Source organism: Podarcis melisellensis (assembly GCF_964234715.1).
Source record: "Podarcis melisellensis genome assembly, chromosome: 18".
In the NCBI taxonomy this organism is placed as follows: domain Eukaryota; kingdom Metazoa; phylum Chordata; class Lepidosauria; order Squamata; family Lacertidae; genus Podarcis; species Podarcis melisellensis.
In genome coordinates this window covers 10,744,079-10,770,430 of record NC_138536.1, presented here as the reverse complement: position 1 = coordinate 10,770,430, position 26,352 = coordinate 10,744,079, and the positions used below count along the sequence as shown (strand labels likewise).

At 50.2% G+C, this 26,352-nt stretch overlaps 1 protein-coding gene across 5 annotated transcripts in view; it reads right to left on the bottom strand.

Moving 5' to 3' along the window:
* DOT1L (DOT1 like histone lysine methyltransferase) overlaps positions 1-26,352 on the bottom strand; it is a 73,266-nt gene that overhangs the window by 3,368 nt on the left and 43,546 nt on the right. Inside the window, exons 12-28 of one of the 5 annotated variants that reach the window (XM_081895359.1) lie at positions 25,741-25,782; positions 25,077-25,160; positions 24,249-24,486; positions 23,424-23,537; positions 22,852-22,943; positions 21,992-22,093; positions 19,979-20,116; positions 19,753-19,878; positions 19,133-19,641; positions 14,784-14,907; positions 12,922-13,068; positions 10,319-10,448; positions 8,665-9,290; positions 6,971-7,176; positions 4,544-4,608; positions 2,833-3,798; positions 986-1,633 (exon numbers count right to left, since the gene is read on the bottom strand). In XM_081895359.1, the coding sequence (XP_081751485.1) occupies positions 1,026-1,633; positions 2,833-3,798; positions 4,544-4,608; positions 6,971-7,176; positions 8,665-9,290; positions 10,319-10,448; positions 12,922-13,068; positions 14,784-14,907; positions 19,133-19,641; positions 19,753-19,878; positions 19,979-20,116; positions 21,992-22,093; positions 22,852-22,943; positions 23,424-23,537; positions 24,249-24,486; positions 25,077-25,160; positions 25,741-25,782 (4,317 nt within the window). In that variant the 3' untranslated portion in view covers positions 986-1,025. The remainder of the gene's footprint in view (positions 1-985; positions 1,634-2,832; positions 3,799-4,543; positions 4,609-6,970; positions 7,177-8,664; positions 9,291-10,318; positions 10,449-12,921; positions 13,069-14,783; positions 14,908-19,132; positions 19,642-19,752; positions 19,879-19,978; positions 20,117-21,991; positions 22,094-22,851; positions 22,944-23,423; positions 23,538-24,248; positions 24,487-25,076; positions 25,161-25,740; positions 25,783-26,352) is intronic. The other 4 variants (XM_081895360.1, XM_081895361.1, XM_081895362.1 and 1 more) reach the window with 4 other exon arrangements.

Sequence of the window (26,352 nt, the reverse complement as noted above, 5' to 3'; positions counted from 1 at the left end):
TGTAGCGCTAATCCGCTAAGCTGTCAATGGGCTTGCTTCGCTAGACGAAAAAACCGCTAGACGAAGAGCCTCACGGAACGAATTCTTTTCGTCTGGCGAGGCACCACTGTATGTATATATATATATATATATATATATATTTGCTTTCGTAGATTTTCACGGGTACAGGAATGCAGGTTTTGGTGTCCTCGGGTGTCTTCCCGTGTAAAAGAATAAAATGAATATGAATAAAAATAATATATATATATAAACCTCCTGATACAGGGCTGCCTGTCTTCCAAATGTTACCAAGAAGGCCCCCTGCCTGGTTCCCTGTAGCTTTGCTTCTCGCAGTGAGGGAACCGTCAGAAGGCCCTTGGCGCTGGAGAGAAGCGTCCGGGCAGAACGATGGAGGTGGAGGCGCTCCTTCAGGTATACTGGGCTGAGGCCGTTTAGGGCTTTCAAGGTCAGCACCAACACTTTGAATTGTTCTAGGAAATGTACTGGGAGCCAATGTAGGTCTTGCAGGACTGGTGTTATATGGTACCAGTTACCAGTTACCAGTCTAGCTGCCACATTCTTTATTTTCCGAGTCACCCTCAAAGGTAGACCCACAGAGAGTGCATGGCAGTGGTCCAAGCAGGGAATGCACCACTCTGGCAAGACAGGGCGCAGACAGGGAGGGTCTCAGATGGAGCTGGTAGACAGCCACCCTGGACGCAAGATTGACCTGTGCCTCCATGGACAGCAGTGAGTCCAAAATGACCCCCAGGCTGTGCACCTGGTCCGTCAGGGTCACAGTTACCCCATTCAGGACCAGGGATTCCCCCACAGCTGCCCGACCCCTTTCTCCCAGATTCAACCTCAATCCATTAGCCGCCACCCACCCCACAACCACCTTGCAAGAGGACAAAGCTTACACACGGCCGCAAGGGCAGACATGTGGCTCCATGCCTCCGAAGAAGCTGCCTGCCCCACCCCACCTGCCCCTCCCGGCCAGCCTTACCTTACGGAGCACGAACACTTAAAGGGTCAAGCCGAGCCCATTACCGCGGCTTAACCCCGGGGAGGTGCGAAGCGTAAGGAGACTGCAGGCCGAGCGTGACCCACATAGCGGGCGCGGCGGAGGCAGCGGCGCTGGGCTGCGGGATCCCGGGCGCGGCCTGGGCTAGCGCCAAGCGGGGCAGAGGCGGGTGGTGGACAGTGAAGAAAGGGCGGGAGGATTTGTGCTGGAGAGAAGCTAGCTTAATAGACAAAGCGGAGTTAGCGGGGGAAGAGGAGGACGGGGTCGGCAAGAAAGCCTCGGAGCCCGGAAGGGAGGAGAAGGCCTGCAGGAGGACGGGGTCGCTGCTGGAGGCGAGGAGGGGAGGGGGCGGAGGCAAGGAGACGTTGGGAGGCGGGGTGCGCCGGGACGGGTGCGCCGGGGTTCGCGCGAGGTGCTGCGTCTCGCCGGACGGGGCCGGGGGCGAGTGGAACGATGGGGAGGCGGGAGCCACCTGCAGAGGGTTCAGGCTCAGGACAGCGGCGGCGCAGCTGGAGACAGCGCTGCTGCCAAAGTGGAGAGAGGAGGAAGAGGAGGAGAAAGACGGAAGGGAAGGCGAGGGAGCAGAGGAGGAGGAGGAGGAGGCAGAAGGCACCACATGGTTAAAAATACCTGCAAACAGGAGAAAGAAACAAACTCAGCAGGCGGCTGACAGCGAGAGAAGCAAAAACAACAACGACATGACGCAACACAACCGGGGGAAAAAACAAATTATTTTTTTTAAAGCAAGCAAGCAAACTTAAAAAAGATCGCAGCAGCCGCAGCTTGACAGACAAATGCGCAGCATGGAGAAAATGAAGGACAGCCGCAGCGGCAAGCGATGAGCAGCGATGGTGTAGAAGCTGATTGGGGGGGGGGTAGAGGCTTGCTCACTTACCTGTCTCCTTTCATGCGCCAGGGGGAAGGGACTTTGGCTGAACTCAGAGACCCAACAGCGCACCCATTTCTAAGGCCCTCTTTTTGGCGACAGCAAGCTAGTCTCAAGGCTGCTTGCAGCCACTCTGCCCCGGAAACACGACGTCTCCCAAAAAGAGAGGCTCTTAGGAGGAGGAGACCTTCAGGCACACATGTTTGTGGGGAACTGGCATGTTTCCCCCTCGGTTCCCCTTGCTGGCTGGGGGAAGACACCAGGCAACATTTGGGGAAGGCACCAGGTAGGCCAAGGATGGTCACCAGGTATCCCCAGCCCGCCCCCCCTTCTTTGTGGAACACAGCTCAGCACACGTGGAGTGGGGGATCTCCCAGAAAAGAGCGCTTGAAAACCTGGTTTCGACCTGTGAAGCCTTAAACGGCTCAGGACCGCAATACCTCAAGGACCGCCTCTCTCCATATGGACGTGCCCGGACCCTGAGATCCTTCTTTGGGTGCCTGTCCCATGAAAGGTCTAGAGGTTAGCAACAGGAGAAGAGGGCCTTTTCTGCAGTGGCTCCCCGCTTGTGGAATGCTCTTCCCAGGGAGAGGCTGGTGCCTTCATTGTATACTTTTAGGCACCAGGCAAAAACATTCCTCTTCAACCAGTCCTTGGGCTGATAAATACCCTGCAGCCTTTGAAATGTATCTGTGAGAAGGGGAGTAGTGTTTTGCTGTTTTGCTTTAATTGTTTACTGGTGTTTTGTCTTGTGTTTTACTCTATGAACTGCCCTGGGGTGTCCTGATGAAGGGCAGTATATAACTTCAATAAAGACGCATAAAGAAATAAAACCCACCTAACTGTGGAGTGGGGCTGCAGAGAGGGTGCGAAAAAAGCTGTCCCTGCCCCCCCTTCTCAGCTGTGCCCCCAGGGAAGGAAGAACCCCGAAGCTCCGCCTTACCTCCAACTGTTCCACCTGTCACCCCGGGGGAGAAGCTGCCCATCGTGTGAGAGTTGGTCAGTCGGGTGGCAGCCGACGAGACGTGAACCAGACTGGCGGCTGGCATGGAGCTGAACAGGGACTGCAGTACCGAAGAGTTCGTCACCATAGGGCCCAGGGGGAACTGCGAGCCAGTGGTTAGCGAGTTCAAGAACGGGTGAGCCACCATGGAGGAGGAGGAGGAGGAGGGCACAGAGGAAGGAGAGCTGCCCGTGGGGGCCACAGACAGGCCTTTGCCGTTGAGCAGGCTGCCTGGAGGGGTGGCGGTGGCGGCAGCGATGAAGAGGTTGTGGCCGTTCTTCAGCTCGACAGCCTCCCTTTCCCTGCCCTTCCCGGCCTTGCTGCCGTGTAGCACCGAGGACTTGTCCAAAGTGGCTCCCAGGCGGGCGCTCAGCTCGCCGGGGTCTTTGCCCTTGAGGCCGCTGGGCCAGTTGGAGTCTTCCCCTTTTGCAAGAGCTCCCAGGCTCTCCAGTTGCCTTTTGCTCAGGAAGGGGTTCGTCTCGGAGACCCCACCGCCCTCCTTGCTGCGCTGCGCCAGGAAGCTCAGGGGCGAGCTGCCCGCCAGCGCCGCGGCCACGTCCGCCGCGGCCTTGTGCGGGAGAGGAGCACCGTCAATAAAGCTATGTAAACCGAGGTCGGCCGGCAGCCCGCTGTTGTAAGCAAATCCATTCATGGTCTGGCCGAGCCCGTCAAGGGTGGCCGAGGCCCCGTGCTTCCTTGGGTGGGCCGAGACCTTGCTGTCGCCCCCTGAGCCGTCCTCGGAGGGCGGTCGGAAGGCGAAAAGGGAGTTCTGGCTCAGCGACGGGGCCTGCAGAGGACTGTCCACTGCTTTGGTCAGGTTGATGTCGGAAATGGGAGAGAAGGTCGACTTCCACTTGCTGCTGTTCATGTTTTCGCTGGCCTGCTTCCTCCCGGCTAAGCTCATGCCTGGGATTTGGGGATTTGGGGAGGAATGTGTGTGAGAGAGAGACACACACACGGAGAAGGCGAGAGAGGGAGAAGCGGATGGGGCGAGGAAGGGGCAAAGAGACGCAGACAGACAAGTGGAGCAGGAGTGAGAGAGGCAATAGGAGAAGAGACAGAGACGGATGGGGAGCAAAGGAGAGCACCGTCAGCACCAAATAGCAACCAAGGAAGAAGAAGAAGAGTTTGGATTTGATATCCCGCTTTATCACTACCCTAAGGAGTCTCAAAGTGGCTAACAATCTCCTTTCCATTCCTCCCCCACAACAAACACTCTGTGAGGTGAGTGGGGCTGAGAGACTTCAAAGAAGTGTGACTGGCCCAAGGTCACCCAGCAGCTGCAGCTGGAGGAGCAGGGAATCGAACCCGGTTCACCAGATTACGAGACTACCGTTCTTAACCACTACACCACACTGGCTCCCTGGAAGCAGAACGTCCCAACACTTTCGATATGCCTTGACATTCCTTCATTATATACAGAAGGAGCATCATTTTCAAGACCAGCCTGGCGGATCTAGAACGGCATTTGACAATCAAACATAGCTAATATTCTTCCTGTAGGTGAAGACAGCTTTTTTGCTCAGTTACCTAATCCGTATGGAGCTGCACTTATTTTATATGTACCTGTTACGAACACCCACCACCACCCTAAGCAGGCAGTCCCAAGCAGCTTTCCCCCCTGACCCACACCAGCGGCCTCCACACTTACTGTTCTCCATCGACTTCTGCGGAGATTTGCTTTCCAGTGATATCGTCGCGATTTTTCTCTCAATTCTAGGAAGGGAGGGAGAAGAAAAGAAAAGCTGTTTACCTTAAGCCAGGGGTTCCCAAAAATCTCCCCACCCCATGGGTCACGAGAAAACTGCTTGCGCTTTTAGTAGACCGCTTACATTAGTGTTTCCCAAACTTGGGTCTCCAACTGTTTTTGGGCTACAACTCCCGTCATCCCTAGTGGTTAGGGAAACCCGGGCTTACATGATTCTTCTGCCTGTCCTGGCAATTAAAATACCCTCTGATAGATGTTTTTTTATTGTATTTTCAGAGGCCCGTCTGGCACTTTTGCTATACAGCTTTGGACAAATGCTGAGAATGCACCACTGCACCCCGGCATTTAACACCTGAGCTCCGTATTTCTAGAACAGGCATAGGCAAACTCAGTCCTCCAGATGTTTTGGGACTACAACTCCCATCATCCCTAGCTAACAGGACCAGTGGTCAGGATGATGGGAATTGTAGTCCCAAAACATCTGGAGGGCTGAGTTTGCCTCTGCCTGTTCTAGAACCTGCATCATTTCTGGGATCATTAAGTTGTTCAAGATCAATTTTAACGTGTTTTGATTTTTGTAACCCTCCCTGGAACTTTAGTGTGAAGAGTTGGGTAACAATTTATCACCACTACCATAATCATCATTATTTAATTATAATTTTAATTATTATTTATTCAATTTATACACCACCCTTTATCAAAAGATCCCAGGGTGCTGTACAACATTAAAAACACATTATAGAATGTGGTAAATGTGATAAATAACATTTATCAATGGTAAAAACGTAACAGAAAGCATACTATACTGACAAAAGGCCTAAAAGTAAAATAGTCATTATAATTACAGTCCTCTCCCCCACACTTTCATAGGCCACAGATTATTTAATAGCCATAGGCCTGGGTAAAGAGGAATGTTTCTGCCTGGCACCTAAAGGCATGTAGTGATGGCAACAGGCAAATCTCTCTGGGGAGAGCATCCCACAATTAGGGAGCCAGAAAAGGCCTGTTCTCTTGTTGCCACCTTCCAACCCTCTCCGGGAGGGGACGCACAGGGCCTGGATCAGTTCATACGGGGAGAAGCTTAAGGTATTGAGTTCCTGAAGTGTACAAGTCTTTATTGTTATAAATTGCAATACTGGGAAATTTTTAATGTTTGACATTGTATAATGTTTTTATATGTGTTGGAAACCACCCAGAGTGGCTGGGGAAACCCAGGCCAGATAGGTGGGTATAAATGTTGTTGTTGTTAAACAAAAGCAGCAATTAAAGTACAATTGAAAAATCAAGATGCATTTTTAACGGGGACATGCTGCGGACCACCTGAACAGAGCTGGCAGATCGCCAGAGGTCGACAGCCTTTCATTTAGGCTGTTAAAAATCCCCGCCTGCCATGTAAGCCTTGAGGACCAAACGGGGGAAGGAAAAAGCCACCAACAAGGGGGATCAGAGAGTCACTTGGTAGCTTTGGAACACAGAACAGAGAGGACACAATGAGAGAACCCAATGCTTCTCGGTTGTAGGATCTGAACCCTGGCACCTCCAGACTCCCTTCCCAAAATCCTGGAGAGCAGCTGCTGGCCAGTGTAGGCTTGGGAAAATCCAGCCAGATGGGTGGGGTATATGATGATGATGATTTATTTGTACCCGCCCATCTGGCTGCCTTCAGATGTCTTCTAAATGTCAGGTAGTTGTTTATCTCTTTGACATCTGGTGGGAGGGCGTTTCACAGGGTGGGTGCCACCACCGAGAAGGCCCCCTGCCTGGTTCCCTGTAGCTTTGCTTCTCACAGTGAGGGAACGGCCAGAAGGCCCTCAGAGCTGGACCTCAGTGTCTGGGCAGAACAATGGGGGTGGAGCCGCTCCTTCAGGTATACTGGGCCTTTGAGGCCGTTTGGGGCTTTCAAGGTCAGCACCAACACTTTGACTTGTGCTCGGAAAAGTACTGGGAGCCAATGTAGGTCTTTTAAGACCGGTGTTATATGGTCTCGGCGGCCGCCCCCAGTCACCAGTCTAGCTGCCATATTCTGGATTAGTTGTAGTTTCCGGGTCACCTTCAAAGGTAGCCCCACATAGAGTGCATTGCAGTAGTCCAAGCAGGAGATAACCAGAGCATGCACCACTCTGGCGAGACAGTCTGCGGGCAGGGAGGGTCTCAGCCTGTGTACCAGATGGAGCTGGTAGACAGCTGCCCTGGGCGCAGAATTGACGATGATAATAATAATAATTATTTTTATTATTAAAGTACTGAGCCAGGAAGGCCATTAAGCCTCACTTGTTTGAAGGCAGTTTCCTATGGCAGTGAGGTCTTTCCGACGCGAGACTAGGGCCCCCGCAGGGGTGTTCCCACCTACAAGGCGAGGTCCACACTCACCTGGTGCTGTTTTGGTCGTCCTCTGAGCCCTGCTCCTCATCAGAAGTCAGCGGCGAGTAATGGATGCCATTGCTCTGGGTCAGGGGCTTCTCCTTTTTCAACACAGGGGGCTGGTCGCTGTCCTGGTAGGGAACAGGAGAGTTCTTCAGGGAGTTTTCAGGGGAAGAAATGGCTGTTATTTCTAAAGGCTGGTTAATGTTACTGACCTGAGGAAGAAAGACAGAAGAAGGAGAAGAAGAAGGAGAAGCATTTAAGGATTGGAGAAGCGCTGCTAACGTTATGGCGTGTTTCGTGGGGGTTTTGCGCTCTTATTTTCTTGCTATTTATAGTGTTTATCTACCCCAAACTGCAGCCAAAAAGGACCCCCAGAGCACCTTTTTGCAACTGGTTAACAGGTGATCACCCCCTGGGCCTTAGAGCTTTACATTTAAGGGACACAGCAAAAATCTGTATCAGATCCAGAAATACAAAACTCACTTTCACTCCACCAAATCACAAAATCTAGCATTCGTGATCTGTTTTGTTGCTTTCGTTTTTTTCTAGAGTTCCTGCTCCCTGTTTGTTTGGAAAACAAATACCATGTTCTTAAAAACTAATAGACATATATTAAAAGAAACTGCAGCTTCTGCATGATTCCTATCTTGTAGCTTTGGTTTTGTGTTATTTTTTTGTCTGTCTATTCTATCTATCTATCTATCTATCTATCTAAGCATAGCAAAAAGAGAAACGGGCAGGGAAGGGAGAGGGAAAGCTGAAGAAAAGCTTGTCCAGCTTCTCTGTTCTAGGGGAGGAAGACAAATGCTTTACTTCAAAGGTGACTGTGGCAAAGGAGAAGATTATAGGTTCAAAGACCCATAGAGCATCCTAACTGCACTAGCTATGAGGGGCTACAGGTTGATATTTATGGGGCTTTTGCAGATACGAATGCCAACCGCAAAGGTCCGCACTGAAAGGGGATTGCACAATTTATTTATTACCGATTTTGCAAAATCTACGCACTCCTTATTCGAAAAAAAGAAAAAGAAACACCTCAAAGCGGTTTGCTAAAGACAGAACAGTAAAAATCAAGGGGGGAAATCGCAGCCCGACTTTAAAACATGCGAAGTTGAGTTGCTAAAAGAGATTAAAATGACCTCACCTTTCTAAGCATCTGGGTATATTTGCCTAAACAGGAATGTTTTTAGCAGGCACCAAAGCGAGCAAACTGAAGGCAGTGCTGCCTGATATCAATCAGCAGGGAGTTACAAAGTGAAAGAGCTAACCAATTGAGTTCTTACAGATGTGGAAGAGGCATTATGTGGCGCCCGCAGAAGGGCCAATTCCACCGACTGAAGCGATCAGGTGGGCACCTGTCAGGTGAGGTGATCTCACCAATCCGCAGAGCGCTCTCGCTCTCTCCCTGCCTGATCACCTGGAGGCGACTCTGGCTTGCATAGGCTAGTGGCTGCATAAACCACCCCATCTGAAACCACCCAAAGCAAGCAAGCAAGCAAACAAACAAACAAGCTAACAAACAAACAAACAAACAAACAAACAAGCAAGCAAACAAGCAAGCAAACAAGAAAGCAAGCAAGCAAACAAGCAAACAAGCAAGCAAGCAAGCACGCACACATGCAAGCAAGCAAACAAGCAAACAAGCAAGCAAGCAAGCAAGCAAGCAAACAAACAAACAAACAAACCACCTTGGTTCTCACCATGGAGTTGATATTGAGGGGAGACCCCGAAGGCTGAGCGAAGAGCCCAGCCACCGCAGGCAGCGGCTTGCGCTTGGGAGACACACCGGAGTTGGTGCCCGGTGCCCCCGTGGAGGAGCGCTTCCTCCGTCCGCGCTTCTTCCCGTCCTGGCCGCACTCTGCCCGGATGCTCGCCGTGAGGGCGCTGTGCTTGCTGGGTGGGCAGTGCTTGACCGTTCCGGTGGCGGGTGAAATGGTGAAGATGAACCTCCTCTTCCCCTCGCTCTCGGGGTCGGAGAAGGCTGGCTCCATCCCTTGCGGGTCGCCTCTGGGGCCACCGCCCTCGGCCAGTCCCTTCTGGGAGTCCACGTACTGCAGGACGCCAGCCAGGCCCTGGGGGGCGCCATTGAGCCTGGGGCTGGCCGAGTGCTGGTGGGCGGGGGAGCTCTGGGCCGAGGCCCGGGAGGGCATGGCCAGGAAGGAGGGCTGCTGTGGGGTGGAGCTCCGGGACCCCGCCATGGAGTTGAACAGGCTCCCCGAGCTGGAGGCGTCCTCCAGGGCCGCGTGGTCGATGGTGGGGTTCAGCGGGGCGGGGCTGCTTGGGAACGCCCCGTTGATCGCCATGGAGCCAGACATGTAAGAAAAACCTGCGAGGTTCAAACAGATATATACCAAAAAAGCTGGTTTAATATCTTGGCAGCTGCAATTGAATTGGACAATGCTGAATTGGCAAGTTTAGCAGGTAAAATTAAATAGCAGGGTGAGACACACTTTAAGAAGTTCGTAGATCATTAAAAAGAAAAACTACTGTAAACATGTTGAAACGCAAGTGGGTCCTGAATAAGAACAGCTGTTAAGATCGTATTCAAGAAAATTCTGGTGAAGATAAGGTGCAGAATAACTGTAATATGCAGCGATATTTGAAAATTTGGGGAAACCATGGAGGGATAAAGGGGAAGTCCAGTGTTAATTGACTGCTAACTGGAAAATGTTATATTCATTTGTTTTTGTGGGGTGTGTTTTTTAAATTTACAAATAAAAAATTTGAAGCGCAGACAAAAGTTGGTTAATTTCTTTACGTATGCAACGACAGGAAGAAGAATGTTTTATGTTCAAAAATGGAAAGAGGATGAGGTCTCAAAGAAGGAAGAATGGCTTATTAAAATGATGGCAAAGCTAATAACAAAAATTTAAAGATCAAAACGAGGAATCGTTCCTTGAGGACTGGAAAACTTTTGGTAGAATATCTGAAGAAGTATTGCGATTGCATGAAAACGCAATCAGGATTTGAAATATGAGCAACGACAGAAAGATGTTAAGGCTAATAATTTAGGATGCAGATATATATGGAGGTAAAATATGCAGCATCAAAGGATTAACACAGAACATTGAGGAGGGGTGATCGGGAGCCAATGGATAAACGAAACTTATTGTTGATGGTAAAGTATGCAAATATTTGAAACTAAATAAATAAACCAAAAAATTTTTTAGAGAAAAATACTAAGAGAGATTAAAATTACTCCATATTTCTAAGAATCTGGCTAGGCTTGTCTAAACAGGAATATTTTCAGCAGGCACCAAAACAGCTGCTTTAACATCCCTAGGCACCTGGAAGGGCTAAAATCCACCCCATTGGGGAAGGTGGGGTTGAGAAGGGAGATGGGGAAAAACTCACCTGAGGTAGCCAAAGGTGGCATCTTTCCACTGGCGGCACTGCTAATGCCGTTATGAGAACTAGCACCATATTGTTTTTCAAGTGTCGAAAAGGAGTCTCGGATCTGGTGGACGGGGCTGGGGGTGCTTCTCTGGAGGGACAAGGGGGGAAACGGGAAAGAGAGAGAGAGAGGGGAAAAAAGAGAGAGAAGGGTTGGTTGAGCTTTTGTGGAGGAAACAGACTTTAGACTGCTGCTCCTGTTAAAAGTGGCTGGACCGCTGGGCAGGCAAGCAAGCGACCGCAAAGAGCGTTAGTCACAGAACCATAGAGTTGGAAGGGACCCCCAAGGGACATCTAGTCCAGCCCCCCCCACGCGTGGATTCTCGTCCAAAGGGGTTAGGAGAGACGCTGCTGATCAACACCAAATGAAGGAGCTGCTTTCACCCCAAGGGATGGGCCAGTTCAGCTCAGTGGCTCCTGCTCTGACTGGCAGCAGCACCCCACGTATCCCAAGCATAGGAAGGGTCTGCATTTCAATTTTTTTAAAAAGAAACAATTGCAGTGGGAGATTGCAGTGATCCCACTGCTCACCTCCTGCCAACTGAAGCCTTGGAGACTGCGGCCATTGAACCCGTCACCTTCCGCCGACTGAGCTGTTATCAACCCAGCCACCCACGGGGGCGACCATAATTTAACGTGGTACTTTTCACTGTACAAACTACGGCGGTGAACCTGGAGCCCTCCGGAGGTTGTTGGATGCACAACTCCATTCAGCGGCAGCGGGAGGGGGGGGGGGGCAAATTGCTCCATGTATTATGCATCCATGCTTTCACTCAGCTCAGATTTCAAACGATGCCTACTGAATATCTGGCTGGGAGACGGACAGCCTCTGTACATGTGGATCAGGGCCTGTTGAGGATTTTGCACGTTATATTCTATATTGTCCATTGTATGATTCACCCAGAGCTAAATTTATCTTCCCTTCTCAGATTGCCTTAGAAGGTCAACCGGACGACTTGAAAATTAAATGGCTGTTGGCGCATTTTGATAAGCGCATCCGTTATAGGGTGGCATCATTCGCACCAAATTAAGGGCAACCTTTCTGGATAGCGCAAGTGCCAACCCCAGGGATGCTGACCAGAAGGAAAGCTGTTAAAATTCTGGACATTGTCGATTTGTCCTGGTCTGGTGCATGTAATGTTTTCCGTTCTGTAGTTGTGTTATCTGTGCTTATATTGTATTGTGATGGCCATTGGCTATAAACAATAAAGTCTACTGCCATTGGAGGGAATACCTCCATTTAGAAGAGGCATCTCGTCCTGGGAGCAAAAAACTCAGCTTCTTAGATCGGGGTGGGGAAGACTGGCTGCCAAGGGACCACAACTCCCATCAGCCAGCATGACCAATGGTCAGCGACAAGATGAGGAGAGTTACGAGTCCAACAATGTTGGGGAAGGCACACAGATGCTCCTTCCACTTCCAAGCCCTGCGTTCTGCTTTCTAGACCAGGGTTTCCCAAACTTGTTGGACTACAGCTCCCATCATCCCTAGCTAAGAAAGACCAGTGGTCAGGGATGATGGGAACTGTAGTCTCCCAAACTTGGGTCTCCAGCTGTTTTTGGACTACTACAACTCCCATCAAACCTAGCTAGCAGGACCCATGGGCAGGGATGATGGGAATTGCATTCCAAAAAACAGCTGGAGAACCCCTGTTCTAGATGAAGCCAAGTAGCAGAACGCAGAGGCAGCTCTCTGGGACCCATGAGGACTAACAGAGTGGCATTTTTTGTTTTTTAAGAAGGGGGTTGGGGTAAGAAAAGGGAAGGAAATTTCTCAGGAATCTGTGCCACGCATCTGATGAATTGGTCTCCCTTCTGCAACACTGGGAGGGAGTTCTCAAGGAGTCAAAACTTTGGGTCATGACTTCTTTGAGTGCAACCTGCACAGAGAGGAGCATCCTAGGCTACTTTGCTCCTTTAGGAGGAAAGGTCGAAGGAAAAGCATCTGGAAAATATATATAGATATAAATATCGACAAGCAAGTCTATAAGCGAGTTAGCAGCCAAGATCCTCTCCTGTGTTCAAAGGCTTTGTAGCATCTGGATAGCTCAGTTGGTTAGACCATGGTGCTGATAACGCCAAGGTTGCAGGTTCAATCCCTGTATGGGGCACCTTCATATTCCTGCACTGCAGGGGGTTGGACTGGATGATCTTCAGGGCCCCTTCCAACTCTGCAATTCTATGATTCTAAGAGGATAATCCCAAATCCAAGTTGTATCCCACGCTTTCACCTATTGTACCATCAGCACGCCTGCATTTCACCATGCTGTTATTTCTAAGCAGTGCACGTTACGATCCTCAGCGTTCCTATTCCGTTTTCGACGGGTCTGCGACCGCATAACAATCAATCGGCTGCATCGGATTCCTGATTTTCAGATGCCGGAGGGGTAGGGCGGGAAGAGAGAACGAAAGCAGCTAAGAGCTGGAGCTATCCGTAGGCTTTGCAACTTAAAAGATGCTGTTGGGAGCTCATCAGATTTGCTTTTTTATAGCAAGGGGTGAGGAGGAGGAGGAGGAGGAGGAGAAAGAGGAAGAGGAGGAGGAGGGGAAAGCACCCTTACTCACCACCTTCTCAATACGGCTAGGTAGGACTACGCTGGCCAGGGGGATACTAACAGGGAGTTTATTGGGCTGCACTGTGCTCAAGGGGATGCTGATGGGAAGGCTGGTGATGGTCTCCCCGTTACTCGCGAAGGTCCTCTCTCGCAAAGCCTGCAGACACACAAAAAAGCAGAGAAGGCCAAAATAATGCAGCGCCCCCCCTTTCGCCTTCCGAGCCGAGAAGCTCTCAAAAGGACGCTTAGCGGAAGGAGAGCACTGGAGCGCTTGCAAGCAATTCCCCACCCCAACAAATATTCTTCAAAAGACACGGACAAGACATCAACTGCATCAGCCAGCCAACACACACACACACACACTTTGCCATTTCGGTCAGAATACAAACAGGGGTCCATTTAACCACAGTGGCCTTGGAGACGGGGAATATTACACCTGTGTCTGTTTTTGCTAAGATAAACAGACGAGCGCCAGCAATGTCGTTTTGGTTCCCCCGTTCACAAATGTTTGAGGCCGGACTTTGGAAGCCAGGGCTGATTGCAGCTTGGCGCTTCTGACACATTTAAGAAAGGGACAGTTCTGGGGGGGGGGGGATGCATTCCACACCCCACTGAGACCAGACAACAGAACAGACACGTACTTGTGACACTGCAAGAGAGAAAACGCTGCATCAAACAGACCCAAGTCTAGCCTCCAGAGTCGTGTAAAATGTATTTTAACATACAGCACTCTCAATCTGGGCACTTTTATTATGCGGTGTGGGTTTTTCGGGTCCTCTTTGGCTCGGGACACAACCCCATCAGTATGCTCTGAGCATAACCGACCAATGTCTCCCGTTGGCACAAAAATTTCCTCTTGTGCAATGGGACCCCCGCCCCCAATTCCATCCTGTGGAGTTACTTCAAATCTGCTCTAAAGGGTTGGGGGGAACCCCAGAACTGAATTAGAGGGCACACAGGGGGTGGGGGAAGAGTCCCTTCGCACAGGCAGAAATCCCTGCACTGAAGGGAAATTTACTTAGCATTGGATACAGCCCACAACTTACTCGGCATTGGGTATGTGGGATAACCAGCCACAAGTAACCAACATGCTTAAGTCTAATGAATGCATGAAGGGGTTAATACTAAAAAGCAATCTATCCTGCCAGGCTTAGCTATGTCACTTCCTTTACCTTGGGAGGAAACAGGTAATTCAAGCCTATTGTTTTCCCCACCTCCAGTCTACCTGAGAAGCTCAGTATGTGATGAAGCTTGAGCTGGTTGCTCCAGCTCAACCGCGTGGCTCCCACCAGCCACTCTTGAGTTCCTATACCAATAATCTTGGAGCTTTGACTGCTTTATAACTAAGCTAAGTTTTACTACACCTGTGCAATGTTTCTGACCAATGTATGGAAAAGCGCATGAACTGGAGCTTTGAAGCATTTGTGAGTAAACCAATCTTTAACTTACCAAACCTGTGGCTTTTTCATCTACGCTGGGGGAGGAGGGAAATTTTGGAAGAAGGGCATATTTTAAAGCTTATATTTCCACCCTTCACTCTTCTGTATATTTTGTGACTTTTAATCTCTACTGGGGTTCTTTGCCCTGAGACCTCCGGGTATAGGACGGTATATAAATTCAATAAATAATCAAAATAATCTCTCACCAAAGAGTACTTGCTCCAAATTTGGATCTTCACATTAGTAATTATATATATTCCGGTGGAAACAACCCATAGTTCACTTAGCATTGACTAAGGTTCACTTAACATTTGGTACAGCTCAGTTCCCCCCCAAAAAACCACACACCACACAGTTTAATACTCCCGGGAAGTCAACCTTATGCAAGCTGCGCCTGGAGGTTCAGGGACCGCCCCCCTTGTGGCTTCCTTACCTTCTCATTGGCTCCTGACAAAGCTGCTGGAGAAGGGGGCTGGGGTTCCTGAGGGCTCATCTTCAGGCCGTTCGGCATCGCAGGGCTTGAAAAGGTGAGGACGTTCTCTTTCACGTGCTCAGTCCTGCCAAAAGGAAATAATAATAATAATTATTTATCATTTATACCCCGCCCATTTGGCTGGGTTTCCCCAGCCACTCTGGACGGCTTCCAACAGAATATTAAAATACAATAAAGATTAAAAATACATTAAAATGTCACATTAAAAGCTTCCCTAAACAGGGCTGCCTTCAGATGCCTTCTAAAAGTCTGGTAGTTGTTGTTCTCTTTGACATCTGGCGGAAGGGAGTTCCACGGGCAGGTGCCACCACCGAGAAGGCCCTCTGCCTGGTTCCCTGTAACTTGGCTTCTTGCAATGAGGGAACTGCCAGAAGGCCCTCGGAGCTGGACCTCAGTGTCCGGGCAGAATGCTGGGGGTGGAGACGCTCCTTCAGGTATACTGGACCGAGGCCATTTAGGGCTTTAAAGGTCAGCACCAGAACTTAAAATAAAATAAACAGGATGCAAGAGTTCTGAAGGTTTCCCCATTGCCAATGGAAAGCATTCATCGTTTGTTAAGAGAGACATCCTGCCTTTCATCACGACATTTCCCAAGCAGTGTTCAAAATTCAACAGGTGCCAGGCGCTTTTTGCACCTGGCTATTGGTAAAAGCCTCAGCGCCTAGGGCTTGCCGATCAAAAGGTCGGTGGTTCGAATCCCCGCGGCGGGGTGCGCTCCCGCTGCTTGGTCCCAGCGCCTGCCAACCTAGCAGTTCGAAAGCACCCCCGGGTGCAAGTAGATAAATAGGGACCGCTTACCAGCGGGAAGGTAAACGGCGTTCCGTGTGCGGCTCTGGCTCGCCAGATGCAGCTTTGTCACACTGGCCACGTGACCCGGAAGTGTCTCCGGACAGCGCTGGCCCCTGGCCTCTTAAGTGAGATGGGCGCACAACCCCAGAGTCTGTCAAGACTGGCCCGTACGGGCAGGGGTACCTTTACCTTTATTGGTCACTTGTTACCAAGAGAAGATGCCTGGGTGCCAGGATGGCGCCTGACGTCTCCACCATCTGGGGATCCTTGAATCTGGACCTGTTTTCACACACTAAGGTCCCATCCTGTAGAATTCCATCAGTTATATTTTATCTGCACAACTGGAATGAATTTCTGGAACCAAAATGCTTTCTCTGTGCAGCCTGAGCAGGAGCAGTGAAGAGCGTTATAGCGAACTGTTGTCGCTTGTCTTCGCTTCCCCCCCTGCCCTGCTCAGGCTTGGGAAAGATATTCCTATGTTATGAACGGTCTGAGTCACCATTACGAAAAAGAGGTCGGAATAGGCCAATAGATAGGCGGACTGTCTTTGGATCAAGTGACTTTTCTTCTTTTAAGTTCTCAAAGTTCTTAACCTGGCTCAAGGTTGTCCTCTGAACTAGCCAGATGTTGAACTGAGAATCCATCACAGTCAGTTCATCATTTGGAAAATAAGACTTTAGAGCCGCCTTGCCCCCAAATGGCAAATAGGCATTCCATTTTGGTGACTGTAACCTTGGTTTAAGTAGCCATTTGGTGCCTGGGTTATATATATATTATGTTCTTATATGTGTTGGAAGCCCCTCCGAGTGGCTGGGGCAACCCGGTCAGATGGGTGGGGTACAAATATTGTTATTAATTATTATCATTATCATTATTATTTACTACTACTACAGTGGTGGTCCGCAAGACGAACGCCTCGCAAGACGAAAAACTCGCTAGACCAAAAGAGTTTTCCGTTTTTGAGGTGCTTCGCAAGACAAATTTCCCTATGGGATTTCCCCTTTTTCTAAGCCGCTAATAGCGCTAATCCGCTAAACCGCTAATGGCCGTGCTTCGCAAGACGAAAAAACCGCTAGACGAAGAGACTCGCGGAACGAATTATTTTCGTCTTGCGAGGCACCACTGTACTAGATTACATATGGGGAAACCTGGAGCCCTCCAGATGTTCCCGGACTCCTAGCAGCCAGCATGGCCAATGGCCAGGGATGAAGGGATGTTGGCGCCTAGTGCCATCCGGGTTTCGAGCACGCAAGCTCCACACCAGCCGTGGCATATCAGTGTTTAGCAGTATCTGGTGGGGAAACACAAACCCTTCCTCCAAAGCCCTGGTTGCGTCGAAGAAGGCAGCCAGAACCTGGAACACGCAAGAGGGGGCCAGCTTGTTTCCTCCCTCTCTGGAGGGTAGGACTCGAACCCATGGCTTCAGGTTACAAGGAAGGAGATTGCGACTCAACATCAGGAAGAGACATTCTCAGCAGGGGAACGGTCTCCCTCGGGAGGCTGCCGACTCTGCTTCCTTGGGGGCTTTCAAGCAGAGGTCGGGTGGCCATCTGCCAGGGAAGCTTTAGCATTGCAGGGGGTGGGCCTAGATCAGTGTTTCCCAACCAGTGTTCCGCGGCACACTAGTGTGCCACGAGACGTTGCCTGGTGTGCCGTGGGAGGAAGGCGGTCGGGGGGGAGGGGGCGCCGCACGCACCCGCGTCAGGAGCCAGCACTTACCTCCCACGGTGCAGGGAAAGACTGGAAGAGCGTCGCAGCAACGCGCACGCGCAGAGCAGCCGTAAAGGGAGGCGTGTGGGTGGAGAAAAGGAGGGAGGGAGAGAGAGAGAGCGGGAAGGGGAGGGGGGAATCCCCCTAGGCATGAAGGGAGCGCGCGCCAAAGGAGGGAGGGAGAGAGAGAGAGAGAGCGGGAAGGGGAGGGGGGAATCCCCCTAGGCGTGAAGGGAGCGCACGCCAAAGGAGGGAGGGAGAGAGAGAGAGCGGGAAGGGGAGGGGGGAATCCCCCTAGGCGTGAAGGGAGCGCGCGCCGTACGTTCCAAATTTAAAGGAGGGAGGAAGAAAATCCCCATGTGACGGCTTTTGCCTCCAGGACGGCATCTGCCTGCGCCAACTCGCGGCTGAGCCAGGACTTTTCGTACACGTGTGGGCGCTTCGTAGCATGTGCTCGGCTTTGCCCGGAAGCGCTAAGGAAAGCGGCTTGGATCAGAAAGCCTGGGCTCTTGCCGCGCGCGGCATTGTGTTGAAGCGTGCTGGTAGTTAGTGGGTTGGGAGAGCCGCAGCACCCCATTTTTTTTTCATACAAACATGGTTAAGAAGCTTTGTGGAGTGTCAGTAGGTTGGCACAAACCATGACGTTTGGGGACATTAATCTAGCTCAGGGTTCTTAATACCCTGAGACGTTGCCTGGTGTCCTCTTTGAATAAGCGGGGCCTGAGCGTTCCACCAATTTAGGCCTCCTGCCCGGATGTGATATGGCTCCACCTTCCTCAAGGTGGTTCTGCTTTTAAATATTTTCCACCCTGTCACCATGAGGACTAGCGATTTCTTTTTGTAAAATATAAAATCGCTGCTCCTTGCTCTCGTGAGACTGTGTGTTTTAATTCGAAAAGGGTGTTCCGTGTACATTTGTGCGAGCTGTGCTGTAAAAAAAAGGGGTCTGTATCTGTTTGTCAGTGGCAATTGGATGGCCGGATACTGCAGTGATGGAAAAGTTTTTGAAAAGAAAAGAACTGGACTCTGAACAAAATTTGGAGCCAGATGAGAGCCCAAGTATGAGTGGGCATGAAAAGAAAGCAAAGATGGTTAGCTCAAGCAAATTCTCCAGCACAAGGCAATATAGCGAAAGCTATATTTCATTTGGATTTACTTTCACCGGAGATGCAAACCAACCAACTCCACTGTGTGTGGTGTGTGGTGAAAAGCTAGCTAACAGTGCTATGGTCCCAAGCAAACTTAAACGCCATCTCCAAACGAAACACCCTTCGCTTCAAAACAAGAATACGGACTATTTTGTTCGCCTGCGTGAAAACACGGAGAAACAGGCAACTTTCATGAGACAAACCTCAAAGGTAAATGAATAAAGTATTTTATAATTTTTCATATTTCTGTTTACTTACTATTTCATAATAAAGTAATTATAAAATACTTTCTTTGTGTTTATTTGATTCCTATTAAAGAGAGTTACTTTATATATAGTCAATATAGGCACAGAGTTAATTTTTTAAACATTTTCTAATGGTGGTGTGCCTCGAGATTTTTTTCATGAAACAAGTGTGCCTTTGCCCAAAAAAGGTTGGGAAACACTGGCCTAGATGACCCTTGGGGTCCCTCCCAGCTCTACAGTTCTATGATTCTATGAACTGGCAAGTGAGAGAAAGCACCTCCTTCTGTCCATGGTGCTTGGCAAAGTGCAGTCTGCATGGAGCAAGCGGGAGGAGGGAGCTGCCCCCAAAGGACCCCTCGCTTCCCCCCAGCCCCTCTGCTGCCGACCCCTCTCTCACCTCGGGTGGTTCTCAACGGGCGCTGCTTTCCCGCTGCCCACGTGGTCCTGGTTCAGATGCCTGCGGAGGGCGATCTTGGCCGGAGAGAAGCGGGTGTAATCCGGCAAGGACAAGCTAGAGGCCTTGTCCGGCTTCTGCCTGCCGCTGTGGCTGGGTGTGCAGGGGACTATGTCTTGGTCCAGGTGGGAAGCCGGGTACTGGGGGGTGCCCTGCTTGGAGGAGGAGGAGGAGGACGACGAGGAGGCCGGGCGGCCAAGAGCGGCGTGGATCTCGTAGGGCGTGGCGTGGCCGTTCATGGACAGCTCGGGGCTCATGCCGTTCAGGTGGGGGCCCGCGGGGAACTTGGAGCACTCCAGCTCAGGGTGAAAGGTGCTGTGATCGGGCTCCGCCTCTCGGCTCGGGTGGCGCTTGTGGCGTGGGTGGGCGAGCGAGTCGTCGGGAAGCATGTATGACTTCAGCTGCATCAGCTCCTGCTGCCGCTGACTCTTCTCGAGTTCCACGATGCTGATCTTTAAAAAGAAAACAATGGGGAGGGTGGAAATTGGGAAGTTTATGTGCAATGCACAAATTGGTTGGGGCGTCTTCCAACACTCTGGTCCTACGATTCCACAAAACCCTACCTGCAGCTCCAAGCAATGCTTCTGTTTCTCAGAGATCTGGTTTTTCAGCGCTTGCTTTTCCTTGAGCAGATTCTCCAGCGACAGCGTCGACCAGTCCAGCTTCAGCTCTTCGCACCTGGCCTTCAGCTAGGATATGGGGGAGAACAGACAAGGAGGGTGAGTTTGGACGTGAGCCACCCCAGCCCCCAGCCCCAAGACGCTGGGACTCCCGTTGGGGAGGACGCACCAGCTGCAAACTCTGGTTCCTGAGCTCGCCATTGTCTTTCTCCAGCTGTTTGGTCTGCTCCTTCAGCTGCTGGTTGTGAGCAGAGATCTCCTTCTGGGCTTGGATAAGGTCGTTGTACGTCAGTGCCTTAACACCCAGCTAGGTTGGTGGGGGGACAGAACATGGTTAGACCCCCACCCAGCATCATCCCGGCGACATAAAACAGGGAGCATCAGTTTGGGAGCAGGGAGGAAGTTCAGGAAAACAAAAAACGAACGGCCTGTCTTCTCCTCATGCCCCTTTCCATGCCAACTCAGGAAGCCATGGCCCTGTTGCTGCAGCTGCTACAGAGACCACCCAGCCCACTGTGTTACAGTCTCCCCTTTTCTGGGCTGATGGTCTTGAGCACACCCTTGGGGGGCTTGCCTGGAGGGACTCAGGATTACATCTTTATTGCTTCGCGGTGGTAACTATCCCTTTGTTGGGTAAACGTATGCTTCACTGTTGCAAGCCGCCATGGGACTGTACAGTGAAAGACGCTAAACCTGACCCAGACAGATTTACTGTATTTTTCGCTCCATATGACGTACTTTTTTCCTCCTAAAAAGTAAGGGGAAATGTGAGTGGGTCTTATGGAGCGAATGGTGCTGCGCAGAGAGGGAGAGCTGCGCAGTGCCCCTTCAGCGAAGCGCCTCTCCTGTGAAGCGGGAGGAGGAACGGAGCCCGTTCTGCTCCTCCCACTTCGCTGAAGGGGCGCTGCACAGCTCTCCCTCTCTGTTCCTCCCTTCTGTTCCTCCTCCCACTTCGCAGGAGAGGCGCTGCGCAGAGACAGTGGCCAGCACTGTGGCCAGCTTGATGCCTGTGGGAAGCCCACAAGAAGGACATGAGCATCATAGCACCTCTCAAAACTAGGTGCATCTTATGGTTGGGTGCGTCTTATAGAGCAAAAAATACGGTGGTGTGTCTAAAATTGTCCCATCCCGATTGATGTCAGGACCAATGCATGGGGCAGGGCGCTCTTCAGATCTGAACTTTTCGCACAGAGATAGGGAGGGGATAACCATCTGGGATGTGGGGGCCCCTGTAGAGCTTGCGCAAAGACCACTGCACTGTGACTCCAGGCTAGACATGGGATTGGTGTGTGCAATCTAGATGTGGCCTGAAGGGAAAGAGAAATAAAAAATACCAGCTGCAAGGAAGATCAGCTATGTTATGGGCATGGATAAGAGGGAAATCAACCCATTAAGCAGAGGACTTGGAAAAAGTGGGGAAAGTGGAGATGGAATGTAGAATGGTCCAGACCTGACAGCCAGAGGCCTTGGGAGAAGTGAGACAGAGGGTTTTACGCACGTGATATGCCAGATTAATAAATAGTCAGGTGCAGAAAGCACATCCATGGTGACGAGAGATATATCAGTTAATGTCTGAATGTAAGGCTATGGAGGATAGTAATGACTAGATAATCATGTGTAGTTACAATCTAGCTATAACAGGCTCCTTCGAGAGCCTTCTGGCAGTTCCCTCACGGCGAGGATACAGGGAACAAGGCAGAGGGCCTTCTCGATGGTGGCATCCTCCCTGTGGAATGCCCTTCCTTCAGATATCAAGGGAAAAAAACGCCTACACAACTTTCTGGATATATCTGAAGGCAGCTGTGTATAGGGAAGCTTTTTAATGTTTGATGTTTTGTTATCTTTTTATATAGGCTGGAAGCCGCCCAGAGTGGCTGGGGTATAATAAATATTAATACAGTGGTACCTCGGGTTACAAACACTTTGGGTTACAGACTCCGCTAACTCGGAAGTGGTACCTTGGGTACCTCAGGATGAGAACAGAAATCGTGTGGCGGCAGCGGGAGGCCCCATTAGCTAAAGTGGTACCTCAGGTTAAGAACGGACCTCCGGAACGAATTAAGTTCGTAACCAGAGGTACCACTGTAAATAACAACAACAACACCACCATATGCTCTGCAGAGGGCACTCTCTGTCTCTCTCCCCCCTCTGCCCCGCCAGCCAGACCACCCCCCACTCCTACCTCATCCAGTTTCTGCTGGAACAACCGCTTGATTTCTTCCTTCTGAGCCTGGCAGTGAGTAAACAACTGTTGGGCCTTCCCCAGAAGTTGAGTATTCTTCTCCTAGAACAGTAGCAGGAACAGGAGAGGGTGGGAACACAGCAAGGTTAACAGGTGCACACAGCACATTATCCAGTGTAAAGAAATGGTACAAAAAGGGATTTGTAAGTAGATAAAGCAAAACTGCATGTGTAATGAACCTTTTTACAAACATGAGTTGTAAGGCACAGTTGTATGACAATTACAGTTTCTCCAAACGTCTCAAATTACCGTATTTTTCGCTCTATAAGACGCACCAGACCACAAGACGCACCTAGTTTTTGGAGGAGGAAAACAAGAAAAAATATATTCTGAATCTCAGAAGCCAGAACAGCAAGAGGGATCACTGTGCAGTGGAAGCAGCAATCCCTCTTGCTGTTCTGGCTTCTGGGATAGCTGCGCAGCCTGCATTCGCTCCATAAGACGCACACACATTTCCCCTTACTTTTTAGGAGGGAAAAAGGGAGTCTTATAGAGCAAAAAATACGGTATTTACGTTCCTTCTTTTACATTCTGTTTCAAGCTTCAATGGTAAGAAAACTGAGAACTGCTGCAAGGCGGCAGCTGTAGATTCCATTACAGCCTCTCGCTTTACTTTTCAAAACTGTGCTAATTATATCTTCCGCAAGAGTTTAAATCAACAGAGCTTTGTTGCTTCTCAGGGCCAAGGGTTGAGTTCCAAATTCCAAAAGGGGCGATTGCATTTCTACTCAGAAAAACTCCCTGATCAGGCTTACAAGGAAGATCCTACACAGCTGCCGAAAGGAAGTTTGTTTCCTTACCTTTTCCTGTTCCAGTAGCTGCTGAAGGTTCGCTTTATACTGAGGAGTCTTCATGTACGTCATGAACTGCATGTACTGGATCTTGAACGAATCTGCGTTCAGACCAGAGGAGATGGAGAACAGAAGAACATCGTCAACAACAGCCTTGCATTCAGGACCAGCCTCCCCCATCCCTATCTCAGTAGAACAGCGGTCCAGGCTCCTTTAAATGAGCTGGCGACTCAGAGACATCTGCAGCTCCTATTGAAGCGCTCAGTCCGAGGACCTCTGGTGCTGAAACAATATCTGAGCTCCCTTTATATGGAATCTCTAGCCTGAGTCCTATATGAGCTATCCATGGTGCTAATGAAAATAGAGTCACAGATCCTATTCAAGTCCCCCAAGGGCTGGTGCTGAAACAATATTTGAGCTCCGCTCATATGAAGCATCTAGCCTGAAGCCTCCATGGAGCTGTCCAGGGTGCTGATGAAGTCTCACACTTCCTTTTTTGCACAAACCTGAACACACCCACACCCTCCCGCACCGGCCATGTGGGTTGGCCTGCTCATTGAGGGGGGGGGGAGCCCTCTTACCTAGCAGCTTCTGGAGTGCAGGCGGGGTGGGGGTCACCAACAGCTGGTTTGACGAATGCCGCTGCACTTTAGGAGGTAGTTGGTAATACGGACTACGAGGTGACCTGTAAGCATCTGAAAGGGAGATGACGCAAGGCATTAGGTTTCTCACTTTGCTTTAGAAGCCCCACCCAAGGAAAACAGGAGGTTGTGGATTTGTGGCAAGGAAACAGGCTGGGAGATGGCTTGAACCACAAGTGGAGGAAAGATGTGGTTGAATACAGTCAAACATTGGTGAGGGCTCATCACCAAGCCTACCTATGAAGCCGTAAATGGCTCAGGACTGCTAGCCACTCAGGGAACAGGACACACACACACACAATATGTGGGGGGGGGAATGTGAAGCAGCCAATGCTACTCTAGATTCCTGCAGCCCCCCGTTAACTCTGCCAGCTCAGCTCTCCCCTGACTCCTGCAGGGGGCAGCGAATCACAAGATCAGGGTGTGGGGAATCCGTGAAGCCAGCCAATGCCTCTACCTAGCTCCACCCTTATTTCAGACACTGAGATGCATCAGTACATCACAATGTTGAAAACCAGCTCCATCCTTATTCCAGACTTCATGATATATCGGAATATTGTGATGTTTAGCTGGTGATATAGTAGGAGCAAAATCCAAGTGCACATTTAAGGAAAGTAACACCTTTTAAACTAGCTTTATTCTGTGAACCGCCCTGAGACCTCCGGGTGTAGGGCGGTATATAAATTCAATTAATTAATAATGGCCCACACCGCAAGGTGAAGGGTGGCGGGTGGCCAGCTAACACCAAACAACTTGGCAGCTCACCCTGAGGAGAAGACGAGCAGGCCTGCGAAACGGTCTGAGCGTGGAGGAGCTCCAGGGCCGTCTGGTTCCTCTTGGGCTTGCGTTCTGAGCTCACAATGTTCATCTTCTTGGGGCGCCCGCGCTTCCTGCCGGCCATTTTCCTCCCCTTCTTGCTCAGCTTCTTCTTGCGGGCTTTGGACGGAGATGGCTTTTTGATGGCGTTGGCCCCGGGGGCCGCCTCTTCTTCAGCACCATAGTCCTTTGTTCAACAAGCAGATAAATAAGAAGACACGAAACCCGAGAAAAGCAGAAGCCCTCCCTCGAGAAGTTGCCCAAGGGCTCTCTGTTGCTCCCAGAGGCATGAGGACTAGTGTCTTGCGCTATACTTATAGGAAGGGCTGGTTACTGGGGGGAGGTGCTTGTTCGCCTCTACTTCCGATTTCAAACAAAAACCTTGTTTGAAAAGACTATTTAAAGAAATATTACAGTATGATGAACTCACGGCTGGATTTGAGCCATGAGCAACAGAAGTAAGTAGATTATAATATTGTGGTTGTGATTCGATAGATAGAAGGAGCAGCAGAAGGGGAGAAACAACACGATGGAAAACGGGGTGGGAAGTCGACAAAAATAAAAGCTTTGATTGTATATGTTAGGAATGTTGAAACTTAATAAAATATAATTGGGGTGGGGGGTGGGAAGGTTTGTTTAAAGAAATATCATGTTGTAGATGTTGGGACCCCCCCCCAGCACCACCCAGAAGCATGCTGCCCCTCTGATGTGTGCCTGAGCCTGGCTTTTAGGAAACTGCAACTGCCCACACACAACAGATCATTTGTGGGATCAGACCTTGGTCTCTTGGGCCTTTGTTGGCGTGGTGGTATTGCTCTTGTTTTCTCGTTGCTGGCGACGTCTAGCTGCCTCTTGTTCCTCCTGCGGAGCGTAAACATTGAGAGCGTGAGACCGGAGAAGGCTGGGGGGTGGGGGGGAGAGAAAAGACAGGAAAACGTCCCCCTCCTTCCAAACAATAAGAGGTGGAGGACACACAGGAAGAGCGTGTCATTTCTCCTCTTGAAAACGGGCAACTCCACCGTGCGTGAAAATGTGAGCCTATCTCCCCGCAGCCTTTCCAACATAGGGCACTGGAGGATTTGAAACAGACGTTCCATCAGGAATTATTTAACTGTGGTTCCTGCATTGGAGGAGTTGGACTAGATCAGGGATTTCCACACTTTGTTCCCCAGCTGTTTTGGGACTACAATTCCCATCACCCCTGACCACTGGTCCTGCTAGCTAGGGATCATGGGAGTTGTGGTCCAACAACAGTGTGGGAAATACTGGCCCAGATGATTCCTTAGGGTTTCCTCCAGCTCCATGATTCCATGCATACCAGCCACGGGAGAAGAGTGCTTTTGCACCCGCGTTACGTGTCTCGGAGAGGCTGTGCTACTCTGAAGTTTCCACGACTGCAATTAGGCTTAAAAAGTAAAACAGCTATTGTTATGCCACTTACCCTGAGTTTTGGATTTTTGAGACTAGAGAAGTAGTTTTCAAGCTAAATAGCAACGACAAGAAAAATAGATCAGTATAATAAATAATTGAATAAACCTCCTCAGATGTTCCAGGTGTTTCAAAGGAGCATTCAGGCATCGTCTCCCTAAAAACTGCACCAAGAACCCGCCCTTAAAATATCATCACACCAGCATTGGCTCTTTTAGCGACTTGGGACCAACAAAATGAGAAGTCTTGTTTATTTTTTCCTACGAAATTTATGTAGGACTTGATTGTAAAAAAGCAAAAGCGGGGAAAAAAACCCACCACTCTCAAAATAGTTTACAGAAAGCAGAGTCTAAGAAGCGGACAGAACTTGTGTTGATGGACCACAATCACAGTGCAATGACTGAACAACGGGAAACTGCAGACACTGTGTTCTTAGGAACCGCGAGAAGCAACAAACAGGGCAGCGGGGGGGGGGGGGGAGGGGAACCTGCCACCTAAAACCACCAAAGATAAAAGGCTGCAATCCAACTAAATAAATAAATAAATGCAAAAGAGAGGCGTCAGGGTCCTTATGCAGAGCACCCAGGAACTTTGGGGGTCCCTTCCAGCTTGACAATTCCATAAT